The sequence below is a fragment of the Phyllobates terribilis genome, unplaced genomic scaffold, assembly GCF_046119375.1.
Source record: "Phyllobates terribilis strain yellow unplaced genomic scaffold, ASM4611937v1 Scaffold_9__5_contigs__length_417890890, whole genome shotgun sequence".
NCBI lineage: Eukaryota > Metazoa > Chordata > Amphibia > Anura > Dendrobatidae > Phyllobates > Phyllobates terribilis.
The window spans coordinates 228793000-228810121 of NW_027362769.1; the positions used below are offsets into that span (position 1 = coordinate 228793000).

General features: G+C 44.2%; 1 protein-coding gene across 1 annotated transcript in view; it reads left to right on the forward strand.

Moving 5' to 3' along the window:
- ZC3H7A (zinc finger CCCH-type containing 7A) overlaps window positions 1-16661 on the forward strand; it is a 62291-nt gene extending 45630 nt beyond the window's left edge. The window contains exons 18-23 of the mRNA XM_073647717.1: window positions 377-510; window positions 610-715; window positions 1395-1503; window positions 9420-9538; window positions 10244-10407; window positions 11596-16661. Coding sequence (XP_073503818.1) covers window positions 377-510; window positions 610-715; window positions 1395-1503; window positions 9420-9538; window positions 10244-10407; window positions 11596-11785 — 822 coding nt within the window. The 3' untranslated portion in view covers window positions 11786-16661. The remainder of the gene's footprint in view (window positions 1-376; window positions 511-609; window positions 716-1394; window positions 1504-9419; window positions 9539-10243; window positions 10408-11595) is intronic.
- Window positions 16662-17122: the final 461 nt, after the last annotated feature.

A 17122-nucleotide genomic window follows, 5' to 3' on the forward strand; every position in this document is an offset into this window, starting at 1 on the left:
CCATGTAAGGGTATTGCTCGACTTGTCTTTGAAAGAGCTACATGCACATATAAATAATTTGGGGTGTGAAATCCTGCTGATAGATTCTCTTTAAAGAATACCTATCATCTCTGTGTGTCTGTCTTTTTTTATTGTGAACTTTTGATCAGGGTCATTTGGATATTTTTGGTTGTCATTAAGATTTAAAAAGAGAAAACACAGTAGTTTGATAATAAATGGCTTCATCCAACCAATAGCCATGAGTGGAGAAAAAGTTTTTTGTTATCATTCATATTCTCAGAAGCAAGGCCATGAAAGGAAAAATTCTGCTGGGGTATGAAAACTTTTGAGCACAACTGTATAAGAAAATATCTTAATTCTGTCACTCTGCTTTCAGCTCTTGAGCGCTCCCAATAGCTCAGGACATCCAAATTTCAACATCAAGTTTGTTTGTGGACAATGCTGGAGAAATGGCCAAGTGATTGAGTCTGACAAAAACAGAAGATACTGCAGCGCAAAAGCCAGACACATGTAAGTATAACAGAGCAGTGCCTCCTCAGCAGTAGTGGACCAATAAAAGATCATGTAAGATAAAGTGCAATCACTGCCTTAAATATTGCTTCCTCTTAGGTGGACTAAAGATCGCCAAGTTGTCCTTGTGATGTCCAATGAGCGCAAAAAGTGGATATCTATACGACCATGTCCTACAAAAAAGCCAGTTCCAGTTCAGTTTGAGGTGATTTTTTAATCTTGATTTTCCAAGGTATCTACCTACCTCTTAAAGGGAGTTGTCCACTATCTGGGCAACCCCTTTTTAAACTAAGTAGTCCCCCTTGTAAAATAAAAATAACTGATACTTACCTCCCGCATCGGCGCCATTCCACCATATTTGCGTCACATTGTTATACCACATGAGCACTGCTGCCAATCGGCGCCCGCTATTGGGCTGCTGTGCTCTCACTTCTGCCACTTTGACATTTGTTCAGGGGAAGTAACGGCGCAGCAGCCCAGCAGGGCTCCCATAGCGTAACAATGTCACGCAAGCCCTGGGAGACCCAGCACCAAGATCGCTGGAACAGCGTTGGTGCTGGAGGTGAGTATAAGGTCGTCTTTTTTTTTTTACAAGGGTGACTACTTTATTTTACAAGGGGTTGTCCAGACAGGTGACAACTTCTTTAACTGATACAGAGTTGTTTTCTACTGTTGCTTGAACTGTTTATTGAGGCTTCTGTGTATAGAAGCAGCTGGTGACGTGACATACCTTCTGTCCATTGTGGTGTTACTTCTAGATGACGTCTCTGCTTCATTGTTTTTAGATAAATGCTCAAAAAGATCAGTAAAGCGGCTTTTGTGCTAAGAAGGGGGCTTACAATTAACCCGTTCTTACACAAACACATGTATTTTATCTTCCACAGTTGTGTCATCATATATTGAATGGCAAAAAATGTCAATATATAGGAAATTGTGCATTTGCTCACAGCCAAGAAGAAAAAGAAATATGGACGTTTATGAAAGATTTAAGCAGTAAGTTCCTCTAATCTCGGCTTGTAACGAATTATAAAAGTTTTATTGGTAAGGTAGCATATGGAAATAGAAAGGATAGCCAACGTTTCGGCCTGTCCCAGACCTTGTAAAGCGCTGCCGAACATGATGGTGCTATATATAAGCAAAGCATTATAAATACATAAATTCATCTCAACCTATGTGCTATGGTTCCTAACAGATACAGGGGCTGATATTGTCTATGTCCTACGCGTCCTAGCAGATTCGGGGGCACTCATATAGGACATAGGCCGTCATAAAGGTCAGGGATAGACTGACGCGTTGGCCGTCTCTTCTATCTCCATAGATATACATCATTTATTTTTATTTTTTTGCAATGTGGAAATCCCTTTAAGCCTAATCAATATTTTCAGGAAGATGCTGACTGTTAGAAGAATAGCCAATTGCTTTCAACCATGCAATAATCTATGATGTATTCTTTTTCCATTTTATAACCAAAGAAAAAAAATTGTATGCCAGGACAAAAATAATCATATCAATATTAATAAAATATCAAAAGTTTATTAAATATACAATTAAGAACAATGAGTACCGACAAAAAGTTAAAATTGAGGGTGAGCTGATGTGGGAAAATCCCTACAAAAATGTATATATGTATACACAGGGCAGAATCAGTACATAATAAATCATATAAACAAATAAGTGTGTATATATGAGCCCCTTAAAGTCAGTTTCCATAGTGGATGCACAAGTTGGTATGCTACCCATAGTAATAATTTTTAAATGAGACACACATGCAGAGACAAAACCTAGTAAATACAAGTAAGTACTTCCCTCAAATAATAAAAAAAATACATATTAAGGGTTAAATACTAACGTAAGTAATAAGCTCACCCACCAAACACCCGACGCGCGTTTCACCAATGCTTATCAGGGGTCCATTTTAGCATTGAGGCTATGATTAAAGTCTGTTTCCTTCTGTTCAGTAGAGAATCTGTGGTAGGCAGAAAACCGGGTATAATTTGGACTATTTGCTTAGGACATGTTACTTTTACCTTCATTACCATGTATACATTAAAGTAGCTTTGGGGACATATCAGTCTCATTCATTGTGGTTTGCAATGACAGTTTAGGTTTTCTTTATCTGATTTTATATTCACAGTGAAAACCCTCAATATCAGATGTGTCTGATAAAGTGTTACCAAATATTGTGACTACAGGACTGTGAAACCGCTGAATAACCATCCTATAAGCAGAAGTTACCAGTCACTGATTACTTTGTGTTATGTGAATTATTTATAGGAGTTTTCCGGTTTTATGCCAGTGAAGATTAAAGGGGTTTTCTCATCATGAATCTTCAGTCGTGCACTGCTCCTTACCTCTGACTTCCTGCTTTGCCGGGGACGGTGCGGACCTGAAGATCGACAGTTCAGACCAGCCTCATAGTTGTGTCACTGGTCTGAACTGTGCTTTCTCTGAGGCTGCTTTGCCGGGGGCGGTGCAGACTTGAAGATCGACAGATCAGACCAGCCTCATAGTTGTGCTGCTGGTCTGAACTGTACTTTCTCTGAGGCTGCTTTGCCGGGGGGCGGTGCAGACTTGAAGATCGACAGTTCAGACCAGCCTCATAGTTGTGTCACTGGTCTGAACTGTGCTTTCTATGAGGCTGCTTTGCCGGGGGCGGAGCGGACCTGAAGATCGACAGATCAGACCAGCCTCATAGTTGTGTCACTGGTCTGAACTGTGCTTTCTCTGAGGCTGCTTTGCCGGGGGCGGTGCGGACATGAAGATCGACAGTTCAGACCAGCCTCATAGTTGTGTCACTGGTCTGAACTGTGCTTTCTCTGAGGCTGCTTTGCCGGGGGCGGTGCAGACTTGAAGATCGACAGATCAGACCAGCCTCATAGTTGTGCTGCTGGTCTGAACTGTACTTTCTCTGAGGCTGCTTTGCCGGGGACGGTGCGGACCTGAAGATCGACAGTTCAGACCAGCCTCATAGTTGTGCTGCTGGTCTGAACTGTACTTTCTCTGAGGCTGCTTTGCCGGGGACGGTGCGGACCTGAAGATCGACAGATCAGACCAGCCTCATAGTTGTGCTGCTGGTCTGAACTGTACTTTCTCTGAGGCTGCTTTGCCGGGGGCGGTGCAGACTTGAAGATCGACAGTTCAGACCAGCCTCATAGTTGTGTCACTGGTCTGAACTGTGCTTTCTATGAGGCTGCTTTGCCGGGGGCGGAGCGGACCTGAAGATCGACAGATCAGACCAGCCTCATAGTTGTGTCACTGGTCTGAACTGTGCTTTCTCTGAGGCTGCTTTGCCGGGGGCGGTGCAGACTTGAAGATCGACAGATCAGACCAGCCTCATAGTTGTGCTGCTGGTCTGAACTGTGCTTTCTATGAGGCTGCTTTGCCGGGGGCGGTGCAGACTTGAAGATCGACAGTTTAGACCAGCCTCATAGTTGTGCTGCTGGTCTGAACTGTACTTTCTCTGAGGCTGCTTTGCCGGGGACGGTGCGGACCTGAAGATCGACAGTTCAGACCAGCCTCATAGTTGTGCTGCTGGTCTGAACTGTACTTTCTCTGAGGCTGCTTTGCCGGGGGCGGTGCAGACTTGAAGATCGACAGTTCAGACCAGCCTCATAGTTGTGTCACTGGTCTGAACTGTGCTTTCTATGAGGCTGCTTTGCCGGGGGCGGAGCGGACCTGAAGATCGACAGATCAGACCAGCCTCATAGTTGTGTCACTGGTCTGAACTGTGCTTTCTCTGAGGCTGCTTTGCCGGGGGCGGTGCAGACTTGAAGATCGACAGATCAGACCAGCCTCATAGTTGTGCTGCTGGTCTGAACTGTACTTTCTCTGAGGCTGCTTTGCCGGGGACGGTGCGGACCTGAAGATCGACAGTTCAGACCAGCCTCATAGTTGTGCTGCTCGTCTGAACTGTACTTTCTCTGAGGCTGCTTTGCCGGGGGCGGTGCAGACTTGAAGATCGACAGTTCAGACCAGCCTCATAGTTGTGTCACTGGTCTGAACTGTGCTTTCTATGAGGCTGCTTTGCCGGGGGCGGAGCGGACCTGAAGATCGACAGATCAGACCAGCCTCATAGTTGTGTCACTGGTCTGAACTGTGCTTTCTCTGAGGCTGCTTTGCCGGGGGCGGTGCAGACTTGAAGATCGACAGATCAGACCAGCCTCATAGTTGTGCTGCTGGTCTGAACTGTACTTTCTCTGAGGCTGCTTTGCCGGGGGCGGTGCAGACTTGAAGATCGACAGATCAGACCAGCCTCATAGTTGTGCTGCTGGTCTGAACTGTGCTTTCTCTGAGGCTGCTTTGCCGGGGGCGGTGCAGACTTGAAGATCGACAGTTCAGACCAGCCTCATAGTTGTGTCACTGGTCTGAACTGTACTTTCTCTGAGGCTGCTTTGCCGGGGGCGGTGCGGACATGAAGCTCGACAGTTCAGACCAGCCTCATAGTTGTGTCACTGGTCTGAACTGTGCTTTCTCTGAGGCTGCTTTGCCGGGGGCGGTGCAGACTTGAAGATCGACAGATCAGACCAGCCTCATAGTTGTGCTGCTGGTCTGAACTGTACTTTCTCTGAGGCTGCTTTGCCGGGGGCGGTGCAGACTTGAAGATCGACAGATCAGACCGGCCTCATAGTTGTGCTGCTGGTCTGAACTGTACTTTCTCTGAGGCTGCTTTGCCGGGGGCGGTGCAGACTTGAAGATCGACAGTTCAGACCAGCCTCATAGTTGTGTCACTGGTCTGAACTGTGCTTTCTATGAGGCTGCTTTGCCGGGGGCGGAGCGGACCTGAAGATCGACAGATCAGACCAGCCTCATAGTTGTGTCACTGGTCTGAACTGTGCTTTCTCTGAGGCTGCTTTGCCGGGGGCGGTGCAGACTTGAAGATCGACAGATCAGACCAGCCTCATAGTTGTGCTGCTGGTCTGAACTGTACTTTCTCTGAGGCTGCTTTGCCGGGGGCGGTGCAGACTTGAAGATCGACAGATCAGACCAGCCTCATAGTTGTGTCACTGGTCTGAACTGTGCTTTCTCTGAGGCTGCTTTGCCGGGGGCGGTGCAGACTTGAAGATCGACAGATCAGACCAGCCTCATAGTTGTGCTGCTGGTCTGAACTGTGCTTTCTCTGAGGCTGCTTTGCCGGGGGCGGTGCAGACTTGAAGATCGACAGTTCAGACCAGCCTCATAGTTGTGTCACTGGTCTGAACTGTGCTTTCTCTGAGGCTGCTTTGCCGGGGGCGGTGCGGACATGAAGATCGACAGTTCAGACCAGCCTCATAGTTGTGTCACTGGTCTGAACTGTGCTTTCTCTGAGGCTGCTTTGCCGGGGGCGGTGCGGACCTGAAGATCGACAGATCAGACCAGCCTCATAGTTGTGTCACTGGTCTGAACTGTGCTTTCTCTGAGGCTGCTTTGCCGGGGGCGGTGCAGACTTGAAGATCGACAGATCAGACCAGCCTCATAGTTGTGCTGCTGGTCTGAACTGTACTTTCTCTGAGGCTGCTTTGCCGGGGACGGTGCGGACCTGAAGATCGACAGTTCAGACCAGCCTCATAGTTGTGCTGCTAGTCTGAACTGTACTTTCTCTGAGGCTGCTTTGCCGGGGGCGGTGCAGACTTGAAGATCGACAGTTCAGACCAGCCTCATAGTTGTGTCACTGGTCTGAACTGTGCTTTCTATGAGGCTGCTTTGCCGGGGGCGGAGCGGACCTGAAGATCGACAGATCAGACCAGCCTCATAGTTGTGTCACTGGTCTGAACTGTGCTTTCTCTGAGGCTGCTTTGCCGGGGGCGGTGCAGACTTGAAGATCGACAGATCAGACCAGCCTCATAGTTGTGCTGCTGGTCTGAACTGTACTTTCTCTGAGGCTGCTTTGCCGGGGGCGGTGCAGACTTGAAGATCGACAGATCAGACCAGCCTCATAGTTGTGCTGCTGGTCTGAACTGTGCTTTCTCTGAGGCTGCTTTGCCGGGGGCGGTGCAGACTTGAAGATCGACAGTTCAGACCAGCCTCATAGTTGTGTCACTGGTCTGAACTGTACTTTCTCTGAGGCTGCTTTGCCGGGGGCGGTGCGGACATGAAGATCGACAGTTCAGACCAGCCTCATAGTTGTGTCACTGGTCTGAACTGTGCTTTCTCTGAGGCTGCTTTGCCGGGGGCGGTGCAGACTTGAAGATCGACAGATCAGACCAGCCTCATAGTTGTGCTGCTGGTCTGAACTGTACTTTCTCTGAGGCTGCTTTGCCGGGGGCGGTGCAGACTTGAAGATCGACAGATCAGACCGGCCTCATAGTTGTGCTGCTGGTCTGAACTGTACTTTCTCTGAGGCTGCTTTGCCGGGGGCGGTGCAGACTTGAAGATCGACAGTTCAGACCAGCCTCATAGTTGTGTCACTGGTCTGAACTGTGCTTTCTATGAGGCTGCTTTGCCGGGGGCGGAGCGGACCTGAAGATCGACAGATCAGACCAGCCTCATAGTTGTGTCACTGGTCTGAACTGTGCTTTCTCTGAGGCTGCTTTGCCGGGGGCGGTGCAGACTTGAAGATCGACAGATCAGACCAGCCTCATAGTTGTGCTGCTGGTCTGAACTGTACTTTCTCTGAGGCTGCTTTGCCGGGGGCGGTGCAGACTTGAAGATCGACAGATCAGACCAGCCTCATAGTTGTGCTGCTGGTCTGAACTGTGCTTTCTCTGAGGCTGCTTTGCCGGGGGCGGTGCAGACTTGAAGATCGACAGTTCAGACCAGCCTCATAGTTGTGTCACTGGTCTGAACTGTGCTTTCTCTGAGGCTGCTTTGCCGGGGGCGGTGCAGACTTGAAGATCGACAGATCAGACCAGCCTCATAGTTGTGCTGCTGGTCTGAACTGTGCTTTCTATGAGGCTGCTTTGCCGGGGGCGGTGCAGACTTGAAGATCGACAGATCAGACCAGCCTCATAGTTGTGTCACTGGTCTGAACTGTACTTTCTCTGAGGCTGCTTTGCCGGGGGCGGTGCAGACTTGAAGATCGACAGATCAGACCAGCCTCATAGTTGTGCTGCTGGTCTGAACTGTGCTTTCTCTGAGGCTGCTTTGCCGGGGGCGGTGCAGACTTGAAGATCGACAGTTCAGACCAGCCTCATAGTTGTGTCACTGGTCTGAACTGTACTTTCTCTGAGGCTGCTTTGCCGGGGGGCGGTGCAGACTTGAAGATCGACAGTTCAGACCAGCCTCATAGTTGTGTCACTGGTCTGAACTGTGCTTTCTCTGAGGCTGCTTTGCCGGGGGCGGTGCAGACTTGAAGATCGACAGTTCAGACCAGCCTCATAGTTGTGTCACTGGTCTGAACTGTGCTTTCTCTGAGGCTGCTTTGCCGGGGGCGGTGCAGACTTGAAGATCGACAGTTCAGACCAGCCTCATAGTTGTGTCACTGGTCTGAACTGTACTTTCTCTGAGGCTGCTTTGCCGGGGGGCGGTGCAGACTTGAAGATCGACAGTTCAGACCAGCCTCATAGTTGTGTCACTGGTCTGAACTGTACTTTCTCTGAGGCTGCTTTGCCGGGGGGCGGTGCAGACTTGAAGATCGACAGATCAGACCAGCCTCATAGTTGTGTCACTGGTCTGAACTGTACTTTCTCTGAGGCTGCTTTGCCGGGGGGCGGTGCAGACTTGAAGATCGACAGTTCAGACCAGCCTCATAGTTGTGTCACTGGTCTGAACTGTGCTTTCTCTGAGGCTGCTTTGCCTTTGCAGCACGGCAGTAGATCAGGGGGGCAGAGGCTGGTCGGATCCAGGGGATAGCTCTGTAGTATGCAAGCAGGCTGGAGAGCATAGAGCCTGCACATGCCGCACCCTCTATTCCGAAAAAACATGCCATGCTCGGACTGCAGAGTGGCCGCTAACCTAGAAAATGAGCTATACGCTATGAAGTTAAAAATCACTCTGTCCTTTAGAGGGGTAAATTGCAACGTTGCTTGTATTTACTAGTATATTACAATTTTTCACATTTATGAATGTGAGACATCACATTTAATAAAATGTTTAAATGGAATTTGTCACCAGGTTCTGCTCCCCCATCTGAGCGCAGCATGATGTAGGGGCAGAGACCCTGATTCCAGTGACGTATCACTTACAGAGCTGCTTGCGGCAGTGTTGATAAAATCCATTATATCTGCTGCAGATCTAGCAGGTCTCTGCTGAGCTATGTGTAACCCCGCCCACACCACTGATTGGCAGCTTTCTGTGTACACTGTGCATAGGCAGAAAGCTGCCAATCAGTGTTGGGGGAGGGGTTATACAGAGATCATGATTATGGAGGACTACATGGCAGCAGGTTTACTTGTTCTCTGGTGATAATAAAACAAAGATTTTATTACAACTACAGCGAGCAGCCCAGTAAGTGGTGCATCACTGGTGTCAGGTTCTCTCTCTCAACATTATGCTGCTCTCAGATTAGGTGGCGAAAACCTGCGGACTGATTCCCTTCAATTAATAATTCTGTTAAAGGGTATTGCCATCATGGACATTTATGGCATAGCCACAGAATATGCCATTATCGGCTGCAGAGGTGGTACTTGACTCTACCTACTGAATAGTGGTCCTGTAGCCTGGTCTAGTGAGGCAGGCCCTGGCCACCACGTTCACGCCGGGAATGATCAGACGTGGCCGTATAGACCCCAACGACGTTGCATAACTCCTCATTATACAGTGATTAATGTACAAAATGGAAAAACTCTTCAATATATTTAGAGTGATTTATGAAAATATTTTTAGATATTACCGAAAATCACTAGTCAAATTGCTCCTTTATTTCTGATTTTTATTGTCAGAAAGAGAGCTGGTAACCGGTTTACTTAGTTTTTGTGCGCACTAGTTGTCATGGTCTGAGGCCGTGGTTACATGTGTGTGTGAATTGCGTTGTAACATCCTCACCTTCCGGTCAGTTCAGGATATGGAACAGTTGTATGAGAAGCTGAACAGCAAAAAGACTGCAAAAGGGAACGAGGTTTCAAGCCACGCGAACAAACAGATCCACCTCCCCACCGACTACGCGGAAACTGCAGTAAGTTCTTCTAGTGTGATGACATGAACCTCTCCCAAAGTATCAGGTTCTACTTTATATTACAATTTCACTTTTTATTTGACATTTTAACCCTTTGTGGAATGTGTATAGAGGGTAAAAAACTGATTACCAGGTCTCTTGATTTTTTTTTTTTTACTCCCCATATAAAAATACAAACATTTATTTCTAATATTTTTAAAATCCTTCTTTTTATTTTTTTACTAAACTTTATTAAGTGTGTGGATCATGTAATCATTTTCTTTAGAATGCTAAGTTTCCAAGATTAAATTGAAGGTGGGGTGGTCCCCTTTCGGAAAAGTATCTTTTATAGTAGATATAAAAACAAACAAGGAATTACTTGCCCTCTCTGGGTCCAGCGCGGTGGTCTCCGCCGCTGCTCCGGTCTCTGTTGTTTGGTTGCAGTACTGGCGTCACGTTGACGGTGCTGCAGTCAATCAGTGCCTCTGCCCGTGCACAAGCTGCTGAGCTCACTGATTGGCTGCAGTGATGTCAGCACTACAGCCAAACAACAGAGACCAGGGCAGTGGCGGAGACAACAACGCTGGACCCGGGGAGGGCAAGTAATACTCAGTTTTTTTTATAGGTACCGCAGCCTTTGACAGAAAGTTTTCTGAAAGGGCAAAATCCCTTTAATTTTTAAAACATCCTTGGTACACGTTAATTGGTGTCAAATTTCATCTGCAGGTTGATTTTCATTGCTGGCTTTGCGGTAAAAACTGCAATAGTGAACGTCAGTGGAAGATGCATATTTCGTCAGAAAAGCATAAAGAGAAGGTTTTCCACTCCGAAGATGATCAGAACATCTGGCAGCATCGTTTTCCTACTGGCCATTCTAGCTTATGTAAAAAGTAGGTTGCCGCACTTTACTAGATGGCGTTACATCCAACACATAGGAGGCTGGGTGGATAGGTCTGGTCGTGTCAACAGCCTTTTTGTTGGAGGAGGACCTGTAATACTTATATATTAGTAAGAGCCACAAAATCATGTCCCCAACACAGTAAAATAACGATAAACTGGCCAAACCCTTCAGTGTCACAGAATAGCAAGATGTTTGACTGACTGGGATTTGTCTAACCAGTAAGAAAGGTCACGGCCTATATTACAAAAGAGCTGACACTTCGATGACAACAGTACAATATACAAAGACTCGTCCTACCACTGCCATTGCCAGTATGAAGTCAAGCATTGAGTGCATTTACACCCTGTACACATCACCTTAAAGGGCTTTTCCAGTTTCAGAAAACCCCTCTATACCGGCGCTGTTTCTTTTCGAAAAACAATACTTGCTTAACTCACCCTCCCTGGGTCCAGCACTGAGTCTTCATCTGTTATGGTCTGCAGCACTGATGTCATGTCGACAGCTCCGCAGCCAATAAGTGAACTCAGCAGCTCTGCACAAACCGCTTAGCTCACTGATTGGCTGCAGCTCTGTCAACCTGACTTCAGCGCTGCAGACAATTACAGACACCGAAATCAGCAGCAGAAACTCAGCACTGGACTAGGGGAGTTTGTTATTTGTATAAAATGAATTGTGCCGGTGGAACGGGGTTTTCCCGAAACTGTAATGAAAACAAAAAACCTTTTAATGTTATGTGAACAGGGCCTTAGATACACACAATGCGTGACTTCATACTGTCAGTTGTAAGACAACAGTCTGTTTATATTATAACTGGAAATCCCCTTTAAGCCCTATGTTAAGTAAGCTGCAAACATAGGGCTTGATTTACCCAACAGAAGCCAAAAAAGTTTTAGCTTTGTATATGTTTCTTTTGCTGTATAGAAAAACAGAGTATCCTTTTTTTTTGCATGGGAGTCTATAGGTAACTTGTGCCACTATATGCCTACGCAGTGGCAGATGCCATAGCTTTATTATTATTTATATATAAATTATTATTATTTATTTTTTTTATGTAAAATCTCTTAAGGTATACCTTGATAGCTTCTTCTTTCAGCAGTAAATTTACTGTACTTATGTAGGTTTTTTTTTGTAGAACATGAAATAACTTTTTATTTTCTTGTGCCTTGCTGGAAATCAGGTTCTTATCCGGCTCGTGTCCGAATGGCGACCAATGCAGCTATGCTCACGGAAAAGCGGAACTTTTGGAATGGGAGGAGAGAAGCAACGTTCTACGTCACAAGCTAGAGAGAGCTCGCAACGATCAGCTGCTTAACCCCGATGATAATGACTTTGGAAAATATAGTTTTTTGATTAAGAATTTCAATTAAGCCTCTGATTACACAAGGAAACAAAATACCATATGGGTAAACCGGTGTAAGAGTTACAAAGGTCCTGATATTGTTAGAAGATCAGGTCCGCTCTTCTTGATGTTCTGAGTCATATGTGGATGTAGATCTCTTACGGAAAAGATCATGGTTTCAGAGTTTAAAAAAAACAACTAAAAATAGGGTTGTAAAGGAGCAAAACTGACCAGTAATGAAGTCTGCATTGCAGACTAATAAATTGTTATACTGCTTGATTGATACACTAAACAAAATCAATGATTTTGCGAGAAAGGGTTGATTTTGGAAAATACGTTTTTTATTGATTACTCTCTTATTTTATTCCAGTCTTTTGCCAATTCCGGTCACTATAATGGGAAAAATTTGGAGTATATATTAAAAAAAAAAAGAAAAAAAATCTAAATATAACATAAAAATAATAATTTACTAAATGTGTGGTTTACCCTAAATAGATGCTATATTCGTAAGGCAACCAAATGATTCAGTCTCCAGATGAGAGCTTTGGAGCATTGTAAGGTATGTGCATATGGAGTTTTTTGAGATGTCTTTTGGAGCTTATCTGGTCTAAAAACCACCTGAAACACTACTTGCTGTTCATACATTCAGTCTTTTGATTGTTTTTAATTAGCTTCAGGTTCCCAAAAACAATAAGAGTTTAAAAGTTGTGACCAGAGAATTCTTCATGTGTTTTCTTCTATAAAGCCGCTCCATACTTTCCAATAGAAGTCAACGAGAAGGTTGCAGAAAACCTCACAAAGCCACCTGGCTAACCTTATGAGTATTTTGTAAGTATTTTTGAGGCCTTTTCGCCTTCGCTTAAAGAGAATCCATCACCAGCATGATATAGGGACAGAGACCCTGATTCCAGTGATCTATCATTTATTTTACTGGGTGCAACAGTTGGGATAGAATCATTGTTTTCTCTGCTGTAGATCTAGCAGTGTTCTGAATGCTGAGCTCGGTATAACCCCGCCCACATTACTGATTGGCAGCTTTCTATGTATATTGTATAGTGATAGAAAGTTGCTAATCAGTGTTGGGGGTGTGGTTGGACTAAGAGGCACGAGGAAGCTTGTCTCCTGCTGATAAAACACTGGTGTTATTGAAATAGCAATACACAGCCTAGTAAGTGACACATCCCTGGAATCAGGGTCTCTTCCCCTAAATGATGCTAAAAATTTTAGAAAATTCTACATAGATGAAGTGTTTCCTAAAGTGATTTCCGCTTGAAAAACTCATCGTTTTTGATGGCTTCAAAAATACTCCATGTGCACAATCGCCTAACGGACACTAAGGTTTGTGTCCAGACAAGCTGCAGTGTTAATGTCACATAGTATCAGTGTATATGTGCTTTACCTCCTAGATAGGGTGCCATGTGGACCGAGTAATATTGATATTTCCGACATTCCGGATTTTAATTTCAGCCAGATAAGGGCAGATCTTCTCTAATGAGACAGTGACTATGTGAGTATTTGTTTGTCGGTGCGGAGCTCCATATGCCAGGCCATTGGATTATAAGTCTGACATAGTAATTAGTTGGATTTAATAGCTTTCGACAATAGCTAAGAATCTTTTTGACATGATATTAAGTCAATAGTTAATAGAATATGAGCACAATATGCTGAGCTTTTTATAATTGGCACACTTTCAAGTTTAAAGGGGTGCTCTGGGGATAAAAAAATAAAGGACATGTCATTCTGTATACATTTCTAAATAATAATAATAATTTTATTTATATAGCGCCAACCTATTCCGCAGCACTTTACAATTAAGCGGGGACGTGTACAGACAATAAATTCAATACAAGGGAGCAGATTCTGAATAATATTTAGAGGGAGGAAACAGGGGAAGGTTGGTTTACTGAGTTGAGGTGGTAGGCAGAGATGGGTAGTGCATTCCAGAGAACTGGCGCAGCACGAGGGAAGTCTTGGAAATGGAGGTGCGAGGTTCAGATTATGGGGGATGTTAGTCTTAGGTCTTTTGTACTTATTATCTCATCAAGTTAGGTCAGTCTAATCACTGTAGTACAGTATCATGGCCCCGTCTTGTTTCTCTGATGTCTTTGAATTATAATAGGTGCCTGTGAGCATGTGCAGCAGGATGCTCCGCTGCTGTGACCCCAAGATAGCTTGACACTTTGTAATATGGGACACCTCCAGGTCACGGCAGCCGCTCAGAAAAGGTGGACATTAGTGTGAGTAATTTCTTAGCTGTGGCACCCCTGGTGTCTCCAGGATTAGATTTGAATATCCCTCTGCAGCACCCCTCCTATACACGATGGGAGGCGGTGGAGCTTCCTACTGCACATGCTCCTGTCTTTAACATTGTAGGACAGGTTTCTGCCAGTATAACAAGATGGCAGTCATTTTATTGTACCGTAATCAATATCTCCCTAGACAAATTGTGATCTGATAATTCAAGGTATTTAGGAATTAATTTATAATGACATTTCTTTATTATTGCTATTTTTCCCATTCCCGGAGAACTCCTTTAATCTGATGTTACTTAGATTTATGAAAATGCACTGTACTTGGGTATGCCGAACCTAAATCAAACGTAGAGAGACATTACTGGGAGGTACAGTTGTAAAAGCAACCATTCAGCGTGCAGCAAATATTTTGCACCGGTCCTATTATTTAACTCCTAAACAACCAATGAAAACTTACATCATCACAGAGTCCTGAGGGCTGTATGTAGCTGGCTCAGGAGCTGTGCCTGCTTCATACCAGGCAGATGCTGGCTGTTTTACTTAGTCGGCATCTGTCTCTAACAGCAGCAGCTGAGCTCCAATCGCTGCTATTAACCACTTAGATGCTGCTAGCAATCCCTGACCAGATTTTAAATGGCACAATTGCTGGTGAGCTCATGCACCATAGGAGGCTGAGCTTCATAAGAGAACTGCAATTTAATTATATACCGCTATGGTATTGCATTATATAGTATAAGTGATTGATTACAGGTTCAATTCCCCTAAGGGGGCGTAAAAATAAAGGAAATGTTTTTTTTTTTTTTTTTTAAAGCTGTCTGAACGACCCCATATGCACCTGGGGAGACACTAACTGGGGCAATTGACCAGAAAAATCCCTTTCCTTGTGATTACTGCTACATCTCAATTATATCCAAATCTGAGAACCGCCATATGTATATGTGAATAATATTATCAGCGCTGATAAATGATTGACTTTAGGTTTAGTGGCCCTTTAGCATGGTAGCATCCCGTGATAATTAGTTGTTTTCAAGTTGACTAATTTGACCTTATAGTCCCTTAGGTCACTTTTGTGTTCACTACCACTAAAATCCGTTTATCTGCTTCATGTTTACCTGTTAACTGGTCATTACACTCATAGTTATTGCCTTTTTTTTTTACTTCTGGAACATTTTTATTTATATTCTTATAAACTCTGGATTTTGCATTCTGCTAGACATTTACAGGGGACCTGTCGCGCCGTCAGAAGTGGCCAGTTTTTGCTCTTGTTATTCCCGCTGCTCCCCTGAGTATTCCTTTTTTATTTTTCTTAAATCCACCATACGTCCAGTGGGGTGGGCCTTTTTATTTAGTTCTAATTTACCAAAGGGGTGTGGCTCACAGGTGGGCGTGTATCTTGACTGCTTTGCATAATTACTCTGATCCACACCCCCTTGTAAAGACCGTAAAAAATAGCATCTTAGGGCTCATTCAGATGTCTTTTTTTTCTCGTACAAGTGCTATTGCTAGTACTAGTGCACGGATAGCACTCATACCTATGATATTCCACAGGGTTGATCACATGTCTGATTTTATTGTCCTTGGACCAAGTGGGTCACGGAAAATATCGGAGACTTGTCTGATTTCGACTGGAGCATCGGCAATGCAAGTCTATGGGTCCATGAAAAATTGGATCACACTCAGAAAAACTGATGACACTTGCTGACACGTGAGAAAAACTGACGTCTGATTGAGAACTTGAAGCATATTAGAAATAATGGTCCATGTTTCGGGAACTTTATGGCCCATTTTAAAAAAAAAAAGAATAAAAAAACAATACTTTAGGGTAGCATTGAGAATAAAATCTGAGCAAAAACTGGTCACTTTTGGCCTGATTTTCTTTAAAGAAAAATCAGTACGCCGTTAATTGACTATGGAATTGCGATTGTAACTTTAGGCACTTTGGCTTCACCTAACAAACTATGTTATGAAGGTTTGTCACGTATTGTAATAACGTTTTTGTAATTTTTGGGGGCTTTTCCGTTTCTGTAGCTTTTCACATTCTCTGATTGTCAAGTGTGCCATGATACTACAAGTTATCACAAATGTGATTCACCAAATCTTAATCTTATTAATGTTTTTGAGCTTCAGTGGCTAGTACAGTATCTTCAGCCATATTGCTGCGTTTACACTGCTACGTTTGCAGATTGACGGTCATTTAATAACCCGACTGCCCACACTACGATGGTTAATATGATCGTTGATGCGCCTGTTGTCAGCAGCACATCACCTGTTTACACAGGACAATGTGCTGCCGAGAATGATTTTTAATTAAGATAGTTTAAAAATCATCTCACCTGACAAAAGATACTGCCACGCTTATGATACTGGTTGGATTCTCCTAGACACTCCATAAATTCCATAGGGTTGTATCCATAAATTTCTGGCATTCATAAAATAACACAAAATAAACAAAATGCTGTATGCCTTGTCTCCTGAAACACTAGTCAATGACCAAACATGTAAAGGAAGCACTAGTTACATTTCCATTAAGTCATAGTATTTGTTCAGTTTTTGCCAAATTGTTATTACAGTGTGAAGTGTTGATTGCCTGTTGCTACGTTTTAATGTATTTTTATATAACTTTTTAATACACTCTTGTATGTGTCTAATCTACACAGAAAAATAAATTATGTACCATACAAATTTATTTGCTTTGTGGAATGAATGTACAAGGCCTCATTTAGCAAAACTGTCTAACAGGCTATGTTCACACCACGTTTTAAGGCCCTCGTTTAATGCGTACACCGGATAAAGCTCCTGTGTTAAGTAGAGGCTCCAATGGATGTCATAGATTCCATGTAAAAAACAGAGAACAAAAAATGGCATATTGGACATCATTACACACAAAACACCAAAAATGGGCAGAGCCAAATTGTTGGCACCCTCAACTTAATATTTGGTGCACACCCTTTGGAATAAATAACTGCAATCAATCGCTTCCTATAACCATCAACAAGCTTCTTACACCTCTCAATTGGAATTTTGGACCACTCTTCTTTTGAAAACTGCTCCTGGTCTCTCATATTTGAAGGAGCCTTCTCCCAATAGCAATTTTAAGATCTCTCCAAAATGGG